The sequence below is a fragment of the Hemiscyllium ocellatum genome, chromosome 21 (assembly GCF_020745735.1).
Source record: "Hemiscyllium ocellatum isolate sHemOce1 chromosome 21, sHemOce1.pat.X.cur, whole genome shotgun sequence".
NCBI classification, from domain to species: domain Eukaryota; kingdom Metazoa; phylum Chordata; class Chondrichthyes; order Orectolobiformes; family Hemiscylliidae; genus Hemiscyllium; species Hemiscyllium ocellatum.
In genome coordinates, this window is record NC_083421.1 from 17,575,177 (window position 1) to 17,588,678 (window position 13,502).

Below are 13,502 nucleotides of genomic sequence, written 5' to 3' on the forward strand. Positions count from 1 at the left end.
TGACAGTTCCGTCCTGCGCTGCGAGACTGACGGTTCCGTCATGCGCTGCGACACTGACGGTTCTCTCCTGCACTCCGATACTGATGGTTCAGTTCTGCACTCCGATACTGACGGTTCCGTTCTGCGCTGCGGCACTGATGGTTCAGTCCTGTGCTCACATAATGACGATTCTGTCCTGTGCTCAGATACTGACAGTTCCATTCTGGGTTGCAATTCTGAATGTTCAGTCCTGCGCTGCGATACTGATGGTTCTGTCCTGCGCTGCGATACTGACGGTTCCGTTCTGCGCTGCGACTCATGACAGTTCAGTGATGTGCTGCGACACTGACGGCTCTGTCCTGCGTTGCGATACTGATGGTTTAGTCCTATGGTCCGATACTGACGGTTCAGTCCTGCGCTCAGATAATGACGGTTCTGTCATGTGCTGCGGCACTGACGGTTCCGTCCTGAGCTCAGATAATGACGGTTCTGTCATGTGCTGCGGCACTGACGGTTCCGTCCTGAGCTCAGATAATGACGGTTCCGTCCTGCGCTCCGATACTGACGGTTCAGTCCTGCGCTCCGACACTGACAGTTCTGTCCTGCACTCGGATACTGACAGTTCTGTCCTGCGCTGCAACACCGATGGTCCAGTCCTGCGCCGCAACACTAACGGTGCAGTCCTGTGCTGCGACACTGACGGTTCTGTCCTGCGCTCGGATACTGATGGTTCAGTCCTGCGGTTCGACAATGACGGTTCCATCGTGCGTTGTGACACTGACGGTTCCATCCTGTGCTGCAATGCTGACGGTTCCATCCTGCGCTTCGACACCGATGGTTCCGTCGTGCGTTGTGACACTGACGGTTCCATCCTGCGCTGTGACACTGATGGTTCTGTCCTGTGCTGCGACACTGATGGTTCCGTCCTGTGCTGCGATACTGATTGTTCCGTCCTGCGCTCCGATACTGACGGTTCAGTCCTGCGCTGCGATACTGACGGTTCCGTCCAGTGCTCCGATACTGATGGTTCAGTCCTGCGCTGCGACTCTGACGGTTCTGTCCTCTGCTGCGATACTGACGGGTCAGTTCTGCGCTGTGGTACTGACGGTTCAGTCCTGCACTCAGATACTGACGGTTCTGTCCTGTGCTAAGATACTGGCGGTTCCGTCCTGCGTTGCGAAACTGACGATTCCGTCATTGCGCTGCGACACTGATGGTTCCGTCCTGCGCTCTGACACTAACGGTCCAGTCCTGCGCTGCAATACAAACGGTACTGTCCTGTGCTCAGATACTGACGGTTCCGTCCTGCGCTGCAACACTAACGGTTTTGTCCTCTGCTGCAACAGTGACGGTTCAGTCCTGCGCTCAGATACTGACGGTTCTGTCCTATGCTCAGATACTGACTGTTCCGTCCTGCGCTGAGACACTGATGGTCCAGTCCTGTGCTCAGAAACTGACGATTCCGTCCCGCACTCCAACACTAACGGTTCAGTCCTGTGCTGCGGCACTGACGGTTCCGTCCTGCGCTCAGATAATGACGGTTCTGTCCTGTGCTAAGATACTGGCGGTTCCGTCCTGCGTTGCGAAACTGACGATTCCGTCATTGCGCTGCGACACTGACGGTCCAGTGTGCGCTCCAACACTGACGGTTCAGGCCTGCGCTGCGGCACTGAAGGTTCAGGCCTGCGCTGCGACACTGACGATTCCGTCTGCGCTCCAACACTGACGGTTCCATCCTGCGCTCTGACACGAACGTTCCAGTCCTGCGCTGCAATACAGATGGTACTATCCTGTGCTCAGATACTGACGGTTCCGTCCTGCGCTGCAACACTAACAGTTCTGTCCTCTGCTGCAACAGTGACGGTTCAGTCCTGCGCTGCGACACTGACGGTTCTGTCCTGCGCTCAGATACTGACGGTTCAGTCCTGTGCTCAGACACTGACGGTTCAGTCCTGCACTTCGATACTGACGGTTCAGGCCTACGTTGCGATACTGATGGTTCAATCTTGCGCTGCGGCACTGATGGTTCCGTCCTGCACTCAGATAATGACCGCTCTGTCCTGCGCTGCGACACTAACGGTTCCGTCCTGCGTTGCAATACAGACGGTTCAGTCCTATGTTCAGATACTGACAGTTCAGTCCTGCGCTGCGACACTGACGGTTCAGTCCTGCGCTGCGACACTGACGGTTCAGTCCTGCTCTGCGACACTGATGGTTGTCCTGTGCTAAGATACTGACGGATCCGTCCTGTGTTGTGAAACTGACGATTCCGTCATTGCGCTGCAACACTGACGGTTCAGTCACATGCAGCGACACTGATGGTTCAGTTCTGCGCTCCGACACTGACGGTTCTGCCCTGCGTTGCGATACTGATGGTTTAGTCCTGTGCTCCGATACTAACGGTTCAGTCCTGCGCTGCGGCACTGACGGTTCCGTCCTGCGCTCAGATAATGACGGATCTGTCATGTGCTGCGACACTGACGGTTCTGTCCTGCGCTGCGGCACTGATGGTTCCATTCTGCGTTGCGATACTGACGGTTCAGTCCTGCGTTGCAACACTGACAATTCAGTCCTGCGCTGCTACACTGACAGTAAAAAATGAGGTCTGCAGATGCTGGAGATCACAGCTGCAAATGTGTTGCTGGTCAAAGCACAGCAGGTTAGGCAGCATCTCAGGAATAGAGAATTCGACGTTTCGAGCATAAGCCCTTGATGAAGGGCTTATGCTCGAAACGTCGAATTCTCTATTCCTGAGATGCTGCCTAACCTGCTGTGCTTTGACCAGCAACACATTTGCAGCTGCTACACTGACAGTCTGTCCTGTGTTCTGATACTGACGGTTCAGTCCTGCACTCCGATACTGACGGTTCAGTCCTGCACTCCGATACTGACGGTTCAGGCCTGCGCTGCAACACTGACGGTTCAGTCCTGCGCTGCGACACTGACGGTTCCGTCCTGCGCTGTGACACTGATGATTCTGTCCTGCGCTCCGATACTGAAGGTTCAGTCCCGCGCTTCGACACCGACGGTTCAGTCCTGCACTGCGATACTGACAGTTCTGTCCTGCGCTGCGACAATGACGGTTCCGTCCTGTGCTGTAATACTGATGGTTCGTTCCTGCGCTGCGTCACTGACGGTTCAGTCATGCGCTGCGATACTGATGGTTCCGTCCTGTGTTGCGATACTGACAGTTCTGTCCTGTGCTGCGATATTGACGGTTCCGTCTTGTGCTGCGACACTAACGGTCCAGTCCTGCGCTCTGACACTAACAGTTCTGTCCTGCGCTCCAACACTGACGGTTCAGTCCTGTGCAGCAACACTGACGGTTCAGTCCTGTGCTCAGATACTGACGGTTCAGTTGTGCGGAGCGGCACTGAAGATTCCGTCCTGCGCTGTGATAATGATGGTTCTGTCCTGCGCTGCGATTCTGGGATCAGATCTATTTCTTGCACTTGCTGGTCAACTAGTTAAACAGGTAGAGTGTTTTTTTTGTGTTTAATGTGTGAATACTTTGAAATTATGTTCTATAACCTGGTGTAGGTGCTTTGGACTGTAGATATCCCTGTTTCTCAGATGGTTACGTTCTTTATCACTGCTGTTTCTGCACTGTGCAGCTGTGGGTTTCTGTGTAGGCACCATTGCAGAGTCTCTTTGCTGACCTTCTGAATCTATTACTGATATTGTCACTGAGACAGTGGTGTCATGGTAAGGTCACTGAGACAGTGGTGACCCATAGTAATGTGATTGATTCTTAACTAGGTGTGAAATTGCCAAGCAAACCACTCAGCTGAAGAACAGTGAGGGATGGACAACATATCCTGACCTGGCCAGTCACCTCAAAGTAAATATTTTAAAATCCAGAGTTCCAGAAATGTTGCTGAGTTGCTGTGTAAGATGTGGTTTGTTTGACCCCCAAGGAGTATTGCAATGTAGGAATGAATGCGGCTTCATTCTTTTCCTGATGATTTTCTTTTCAGTGTCCATGAGCTCAGAATGATAGGATGGAGGGAGGGGGCCTCCCCCAGCTGCCAGACACTGTTCTCCTGGAAGTCTTCCTGAAGTTGGAACATCAAGATGTCCTCGCAGCTGGCACCACTTGCAGGCAGTGGTACGGGGTGTCTCGCGACGAATTTCTCTGGAAGGATCTCTTTTATCGTTACTACAATGTGAATCGCTCGGTGCCTCGTCACCCAGGTTTGTCTGTTTGTTTCTGCTGGATAGGGTGCGTTCATACGTTGTTGAACCGAAGGAGGGAATGCTTCAGTGCTTCATGAGCCTCCATCATTCAATATGGCAACAACTGACCTTTGACCTCAAGCTTACCTCTGAGGCCAGTATATTTTACCTTTCTCAGGTAATAGGCCAAACCTGAGCACAGTTCTCCAGATATGGTCTCAATAAAGCCTTGTAGAATTACAGCAAGGCTTCCTGACTTCACACCCTGCACTCAGGACGAACGTGCCTTTGGTATCCTTGCTGCATGTAGTTTTTGAAGTGGTCCTTGTCCAAGCAGCTGGAATGAGAACTCTAGGAGCATGGATTGCAAGAATTGCTCACGTGGCTGATTTTTCAATATTTTAATTTCAAATTAGCCTGTGAACGAAGTTGAGATGTATCTTCCATTTCTGTGATGCACCCAAATTCCTGTGAATGCCAAATTTAATGGTTTTGCACCTTTTTAAAAAATATTCTGCCTTTCCGTTCCTCTCGATAATGTTGTTAATTTCTTTCTTTCCCACTTTATCCTCTATAGAAACATAGAAAAATACAGCGCAGTACAGGCCCTTCGGCCCTCGATGTTGCGCCGATCCAAGCCCACCCAACCTACACTAGCCCACTATCCTCCATATGCCTATCCAATGCCCGTTTAAATGCCCATAAAGAGGGAGAGTCCACCACTGTTACTGGCAGGGCATTCCATGAACTCACGACTCGCTGAGTAAAGAATCTACCCCTAACATCAGTCCTATACCTACCACCCCTTAATTTAAAGCTATACCCCCTCGTAATAGCTGACTCCATACATGGAAAAAGGTTCTCATTGTCAACCCTATCTAAACTCCTAATCATCTTGTACGCCTCTATCAAGTCACCCCTAAACCTTCTTTTCTCCAATGAGAACAGCCCCAAGTGCCTCAGCCTTTCCTCATACGATCTTCCTAACATACCAGGCAACATCCTGGTAAACCTCCTCTGCACCCGTTCCAGTGCCTCCACGTCCTTCCTATAGCATGGCGACCAAAACTGCACACAATACTCCAGATGCGGCCGCACCAGAGTCTTATACAACTGCAACATGACCTCAGGACTCCGGAACTCAATTCCTCTACCAATAAAAGCCAGTACGCCATATGCCTTCTTCACAGCACTATTTACCTGGGTGGCAACTTTCAGAGATCTGTGTACATGGACACCAAGATCCCTCTGCTCATCCACACTACCAAGTATCCGACCATTAGCCCAGTACTCCATCTTCTTGTTACTCTTACCAAAGTGAATCACTTCACACTTAGCTACATTGAACTCCATTTGCCACCTTTCTGCCCAGCTCTGCAGCTTATCTATATCCCGCTGTTACCTGCCACATCCTTCCTCACTGTCAACAACTCCACCGACTTTCGTATCATCCACAAACTTGCTCACCCAACCTTCTAGCCCCTCCTCCAGGTCATTTATTAAAATGACAAACAGCAATGGTCCCAAATCAGATCCTTGTGGAACACTGCTCGTAACTGCACTCCAAGATGAACCTTTACCATCAACTACTACCCTCTGTCTTCTTCCAGCCAGCCAATTCCTAATCCAAACCTCCAACTCACCCTCAATGCCATACTTCCGTATTTTTTGCAGTAGCCTACCATGGGGAACCTTATCAAAAGCCTTACTAAAATCCATATACACCACATCAACCGCTTTACCCTCGTCCACCTCCTTAGTCACCTTCTCAAAGAATTCAATAAGGTTTGTGAGGCACGACCTGCCCTTCGCAAAACCATGCTGACTATCCTTGATCACATTATTCCTATCCAGATGTTCATAAATCCTTTCCCTTACAATTCTCTCTAAGACTTTGCCCACAACAGAGGTAAGACTCACCGGCCTATAGTTACTAAGGTTATCCCTACTCCCCTTCTTGAACAAGGGAACCACATTTGCTATCCTCCAGTCTTCTGGCACTATTCCTGTAGACAATGAGGACATAAAAATCAAGGCCAATGGCTCTGCAATCTCCTCCCTTGCTTCCCAGAGAATCCTAGGATAAATGCCATCAGGCCCAGGGGACTTATCTATTTTCACCCTTTCCAGAATTTCCAACACCTCTTCCCTACATACCTCAAAGCCATCCATTCTAATTAATTGTGACTCAATATTCACATCGGCATCAATGTCCTGTTCCTGAGTGAATACTGACCAAAAGTATTCATTCAGTGTCTCTCCAATCTCTTCAGCTTCCACGTACAACTTCCCACTACTATCCTTGACTGGACCTATTCCTACCCTAGTCATTCTTTTATTCCTGACAAACCTATAGAAAGCTTTTGGGTTTTCGCTAATCCTACCAACCAAGGACTTTTCATGTCCCCTCCTTGCTTCTCTTAGCTCTCTCTTTAGATCCTTCCTGGCTACCTTATAACTCTCAATCGCCCCAACTGAACCTTCACGCCTCATCTTTACATAGGCCGCCGTCTTTCCTTTAACAAGGGATTCCAATTCCTTATTAAACCACGGCTCCCTCACACGACCCTTTCCTCCCTCCCTGACAGGTACATACTTATCAAGGACATTCAATAGCTGCTCCTTGAACAAACTCCACATATCGATTGTACCCTTCCCTTGAAGCCTACTTTTCCAAGCCACACATCCTAAGTCATGCTTCACCACATCATAATTTCCCTGCCCCCAGCTATAACTCTTGCCCTGTAGTGCATACTTATCCCTCTCCATCACTAGAGTAAAGGTCACTGAATTGTGGTCACTGTCCCCAAAGTGCTCACCTACCTCCAATTCTAACACCTGGCCTGGTTCGTTACCCAGAACCAAATCCAGTATAGCCTCACCTCTTGTTGGCCTGTCTACATACTGTGTCAGGAAGCCCTCCTGCACACATTGGACAAACACTGACCCATCTAACGTACTCGAGCTATAGCTTTCCCTGTCAATATCTGGAAAGTTAAAGTCCCCCATAACAACCACCCTATTACTTTCACTCTTCTCCTGAATCATCCTCACAATCCTTTTTTCTACGTCTCTAGGACTATTGGAAGGCCTGTAGAAAACTCCCAACAGGGTGACCTCACCTTTCCTATTTCTAACCTCAGCCCAAACTACCTCAGATGGCGAGTCTTCATCCATCGTCCTTTCCACTGCTGTAATACTATCTTTGACAAGCAATGCCACACCTCCCCCTCTTTTACCCCCACCTCTGACCCTACTAAAACATTTAAACCCTGGAACCTGCAACAGCCAATCCTGTCCCTGTTCTACCCATGTCTCCATAATAGCCACAACACCGAAATTCCAAGTACAACCCACGCTGCAAGTTCACCTACCTTATTTTGTATACTTCTCGCATTGAAGTATACACACTTCAAGCCACCTTCCTGTTTACAGGCGCCCTCCTTCGAGATTGATGCCATGTTCCTAACCACCCTACACTCAAGGTCCTGCACCCTAAAGCTACAGTCCAGGTTCCCATGCCCCTGCAGAGTTAGTTTAAACCCCCCTCTACCTGTCACCTTCCAGTCTATATGTCACTTCCCTTGTCTGTATGTCTCTGCCATCTCCGACTTCCTTTCACTGAATCCTTACAGTGTGGAGAGACGCCACTTGGCACATCAAATCCACATTGACACTCGGGACAGCATCCCACCCAGACCCAGTGTCCCCCATAGCTCCGTCTCCCCATAACTCCATATTTCCCATGGCTAATTCACCCAATCAGCACATCCCTGGACACTACAAGGCAAATTGGCATGGCCAATCCCCCTAATGTGCGCATTTTTGGACTGTGGGAGAAAACTGGAGGACATGGCAGAAAGCCATACAGACATGGAGAGAATGTGCAAACTCCACACTCCTGTTCACCCAAGGCTGGAATTGAACTGGGTCCCTCGCACTGTAAGGCACTGTGCCATCCTCAATTTTCCAATGGAGGTGTGTATAGTAAGCAAATTTAGATGTCTTAATGTAGATAGGTAAGGGCGATTCTGAAAATAGCTAAGGGCTCAACACCAGTCCTTCTAGTACTATTCCCAATGTCCCCAAAACCACCTTTTCATTCATGCTTTCAAATCAGTCCTTACTCCACGTTCATGTTGAATCCCTTGAACATTAAATAAAAACCAACAGAACTGCAGGTGCTGTAAACCAGAAACAAGAACAGATGTTGCTGGGAAAGCTCAGCAGGTCTGACAGCATCTGTGAAGAGAAATCAGAGTTAACGTTTTGGGTTCTGAGGAATGATCACCGGACTCAAAACATGAACTTTGGTTTCTCTTCACAGCTGCTGCCTGACCTGCTGAGCTTTTTCAGCAGCTTCTATTTTCGTTGCCCGTGAGCATTAAATTTGTGTAATAACCTCTGAGGTGTTCTGAGGTTACGAAAGATATGATATGATTGCAAGTCTTTTTCCTGTTCTGGAGTGAATTTGCCTCTTACCCCAGACTTTAAATGGCAGTTTGTCTAGATTTCTTTCCATCCCTTTAACGTTTTTTGAACTTGTGTACCGTTAGTTCCCAAATTGTCTCAAAGCAGCTGGTCACCCGGAGCCTTCGGGCTAACTGGTTGCCTTGGGTATGGTTTCTCGTGTTCTCAAGGAAGTATTCACCCTCCCATTATTAACTTAGCCACTTAATTGTTTTTGAATAAACCTGCTGTCTGTGGTATTGCAAAAGTAGATGGGCAAAACTCCAAGTTGGGTTGGAAGCAAGAATTAGTCAAACAGATGTATTTCCCAGTTTTGAAAATAGGAAAGGAGGTAGAAAGAGGAAGTGTTGAGAAAAGGTGTTCAAGAGGACAGGTAATAAATGATCCAAGATAGAATGTAAGGAGCAGGAAATGAGTATGCACAAGTTACATGAAGAGACAATGGAGGCAATAGAGAGAATCAAATGGAAGTTCAGTGCCCCCACCCACAGTGATCAGGTGAGACTCTATTTTTTTCAGCGCTTTTATTCAAGCATATGTAGTCACATGTATCTGAATTCACCAGTTTCCTCATTTCCCCTTCGCCCACCTCACCCCAGCTCCAACCTTCCAGCTCAGCACTGTCCTCATGACCTGTCCTACCTGCCTATCTTCCTTTCCACCCTATCCATACCACCTCCTCTCTGACCTATCACCTCCATCCCCACCCCCATTCACCCATTGTACTCTTTGCTACCTTCCCCCACCCCCACCCCACCTCACCCACCTCTCATTTATCTCTCCCTGCCTCTCTTCCTGATGAAGGGCTTTTGCCCGAAACGTCGATTTTCCTGCTCCTCGGATGCTGCCTGAACTGCTGTGCTTTTCCAGCACCACTCTAATCTAGAATCTGCAGTCCTTATTTTTACCACCCCAATCCTCTGAAGAGTATCCCACCCAGATCCATTCCCCTACGCTATTGCTTTTTCCCCTGTCTAATACACCTAATCTACCCATCTGTGAACACTATGAGCATTTAGCATGGCCAGTTCACCTGACCTGCACATCTTTGGACTGCGGGAGGAAACCATAGCACCCAGAGGAAACCCATGCAGACACGGGGAGAATGTACAGACTCCACACAGACAGTCACCTGAGGCTGGAATCGAACCCAGGACAGTGAGGCAGCAGGGCTAACCACATGATTGCAATTCATTTGCATCTGCTAATCATAAATTAACATGGGTCATGGTTATCCAATCAACTACAATTGAGCGATCCTTCCTAGATTAAGAATTCATGCTGAATCAAACGAAAGGTACAATTTCAGTATAAATAACGAAGGAGTGAACACTCCTCCCTGTGACAAAAAAATCCATTCTGTTTGAGTCTGTGAAAAGATAAACATTCTCTGTTGGCAGCTGCATTCGAGTTTCAACCTGATGTTTGAATCAAATGCTTTAGTAAAGTCCGTGTGGACAATATCCACTGCTCTACCCTCACCAGTCAATTTTGTTACTTTGTCAAAAAAAAATCAGTCAGGTCTGTGAGACAAGGCTTCCCAACACGGCCTGTAATTTCCTGGATGATCCCTGCTGCCCTTCTTAAATAAAGAAACAACATTGGCTAGTCATCAGTCATTTGGGACCCCACTTGTGGCTGAAGAGGATACAAAGATCTCTGTAGGGGCCAGGAATTCCTCCTTTCCCACCTTCATTATCCTGGGATAAATATCATCAGGCACAAGCGATTTATCTACTGTAATGTTTTTCAAGACGTCTAACATCCTCCTTAATATTGAAATGCACCAGAATATTTGTAGGGATGTGTATGTTAGGTGCTTTAGAGAGGATCGGTATAGACTTCGATTGGGCCGAATGGCCTGTTTCCACACTATAGGGATTCTGTTCTGTTCTATTCTATGGTAATATCAATATACTCTCTCTATATCATGAACACATTCATGTCCCTGTAGGACACAGAACAGAGAACAGTACAGGCCCTTTGGCCCATGATGTTGCGCCGAGCTTTTAACTTAATCTAAGATCAACCTAACCTACACACCCCTCGATTTACTGCCGCCCATGTGCTTGTCCAGCAGTCGCTTAAATGTCCCTAATGTCTCTGACTCTACTCCCATCACTGGCAGTGCATTCCATGCACCCACCACTCTGTGTGTAAAGAACCTACCCCTGATATCTCCCCTGTACCTTCCTCCAATCACCCTCATCTCAGCCATTGCTGCCCTGGGTAATGGTCTCTGGCTATTTACTCTATAATGCCTCTCATTACCTCTATCAGGTCACCTCTCTTCCTTCTTCTCCTCAGTGTGAAAAGCCCGAGCTCACTCAACCTCTCTTTATAAACATGCTCTCTTATCCAGGCAGCATCCTGGTAAATCTCCTCTGCACCCTCTCTAAAACACGTACATCCTTCCTATAATGAGGTGACTAGAATTGGACACAATATTCCGAGTGTGGTCTAACCAGGGTTTTGTAGAGCTGCAGCAAAACCTCGCAGCTCTTAAACTCAATGTCTCTGTTAATAAAAGCCAAAATATCGTACACTTTCTTAACAACCTTGTCAACTTGGCTGGCAACTTTGAGGGATCTATGTATGCGGACTCCAAGATCCCGCTGTTCCACCACACTGCCAAAAATCCTGTCTTTAACCCTGTATTCAGCATTCAAATTTGAACTTCCAAAATGAATCTCTTCACATTTATCCAGGTTGAACTCCATCTGCTATTTCTCTGTCCAGCTCTGCATCCTGTCAATGTCTTGTTGTTGTCTGCAATAGTCCTTGACGCTATCTACAGACCACTGACCTTTGTGTCATTGGCAAACTTACTAACCCACCCTTCCACCTCATCTATAGCCCTGGTTCCCATCCCCCTGCCAAACTAGTTTAAACCCTCCCAAAGTGCTCCAGCAAATCTCCTGCCCAGAACATTAGTGCCCTCCAGTTTGTGTAACCTGTCCTTCATGTACAGGTCCCACCTTCACCAGAAGGTACCTCCATGATCTACATACCTGAAGCCCTCCCTCCTGCACCAGCCCTGTAGCCACATAATCAGCTGCATTTGCTCCCTGTTCCTCACCTTACTAGCACGTGGCACCGGTAGTAATCCTGACGTTACTACTCTGCTCATCCTGCTTTTTAGCTTCCAACCTAACTCCCTGAAATCACCTTTTCGACCCTCATCCATTTTGCTGGCAATGTCATTGGTGCCAATGTGCATCACGACTTCTGGCTGCTCACCCTCCCCCATCTGAACCTTGTAGACTGAATCCTAGACATCCCGGACCCTGGTACCTGGGAGGCAACATACCTTCCCGGAGTCTTGTTCATGATCACAGAATCTCCTGTCCGTTCCTCTAACTATTGAGTCTCCTACCACTAGTGCTTTTCTATTCTCCCTCCCTTCCCCTCTGAGCCACAGAGCCAGGCTCAATACCAGAGACCAAGCCACCATAGCTTTCCCCTGGTAGATCATTCCCCTCTAACAGTATCCAAAACGGTATATTTATTATTGAGGGAAATGGCCAAAGGGGGATCCCTGCACTGTCTGCCTGTCCCCTGACTGTTACCCATCTATCTTTTTCCTGTACCTGAGGTGTGACTATCTCCCTGTAACTCCTCTCTATTGCCCTCTCTGCCTCCCGAATGACCTGAAGTCCACCCAGCTCCAGCTCCAGTTCCATAACACAGTTGTTGTGCACTCGTGGGTGCACTTGTCATAGATGAAGTCAGTGGGAACATTAGTGGTTCCTTACCTTCCAAATCCTACAGGAGGAGCATGCAACTGCCCTAACATCCATTCCCACTGTTCTGAATTCCCAAAGAAACTACTGAAAAAAAACTAGGAACCTGACCAAATCGGTGCACAGAATTTTTTTTTGTTGAGGAGCTGGATGGGTGGGAGACACTACCTAAGTAGTGTTTCGGGTAAAGCAACCACCCAAATATATTACCTCACTTATTCAGCAGTCCCATGTCCGCTCCTGCTCAGTGTGCACGCCGCCTATTCTGGAGATAAGTAATTAGAGTCATAGAGGTGTACAACATGGAAACAGACCCTTCGGTCCAACCCGTCCATGCCGACCAGATATCTCGTCCCATCTGCCAGCACCCAGCCCATATCCTTCCAAACTCTTCCTATTCTTATACCATCCAAATGCCTCTTAAATGTTGCAACTGTCCCAGCCTCCTCCACTTCTGGCAGCTCATTCCATACACGTGCCACTCTCTATGTGATAAAGTTACCCTGTAGGTCTCTTTTATATCTTTCCCCTCTCACCCTAAACCTATGCCCTCTAGTTCTGGACTCCCCAATCCCAAGAAAAAGACTTTGCCTATTTACCCTATCCATGCCCCTCAATTTTGTAAACCTCAGCCTCCGACGCTCCAGGGAAAACAGCCCCAGCTAAAGGATTAATTTACATTCCCAGCAGCCCCTGGTCCTCATTCTCACCACACCCACTGCTGCTGCTGAAACGGTGAATACTGATGTGAAGTACTGTTTCAGGACCTCACCCAGTTACTGTTTCAGGACCTCACCCAGTTTCTCTGGCTCTATGCACTAATTCCCTCCTTTGTTCTTGAGTGGACCTACCCTTTCCCTAGTTAGTCTCTTGGTCCTAATATATATATAAAATACCTTGGGATTTTCCTTAACCCTATTTGCCAAGGACATTTCATGGGCCTCCCTTCCTAACCCTCCTAATTTCTAATTTATTTTCTGTCTCATTTATTATCCTAAAAGGTCTTGTTTGATTTTGTTTCTTAAACCTTACATATGGTTCCTTTATCTTTTTGACTAACCCTTTCAATATCTCTTGTCATCTAAAATTCCTGAATCTTGCCACCCTTATCTTTCATTCTCACAGGAACATGCC

General features: G+C 48.0%; 1 protein-coding gene across 2 annotated transcripts in view; it reads left to right on the plus strand.

Moving 5' to 3' along the window:
* Positions 1-13,502, plus strand: part of fbxw5 (F-box and WD repeat domain containing 5) — a 185,912-nt gene that overhangs the window by 124,771 nt on the left and 47,639 nt on the right. For both annotated transcript variants that reach the window (XM_060841241.1, XM_060841242.1), the window contains exon 2: positions 3,957-4,173. In XM_060841241.1, coding sequence (XP_060697224.1) covers positions 3,981-4,173 — 193 coding nt within the window. In that variant the 5' untranslated portion in view covers positions 3,957-3,980. The remainder of the gene's footprint in view (positions 1-3,956; positions 4,174-13,502) is intronic.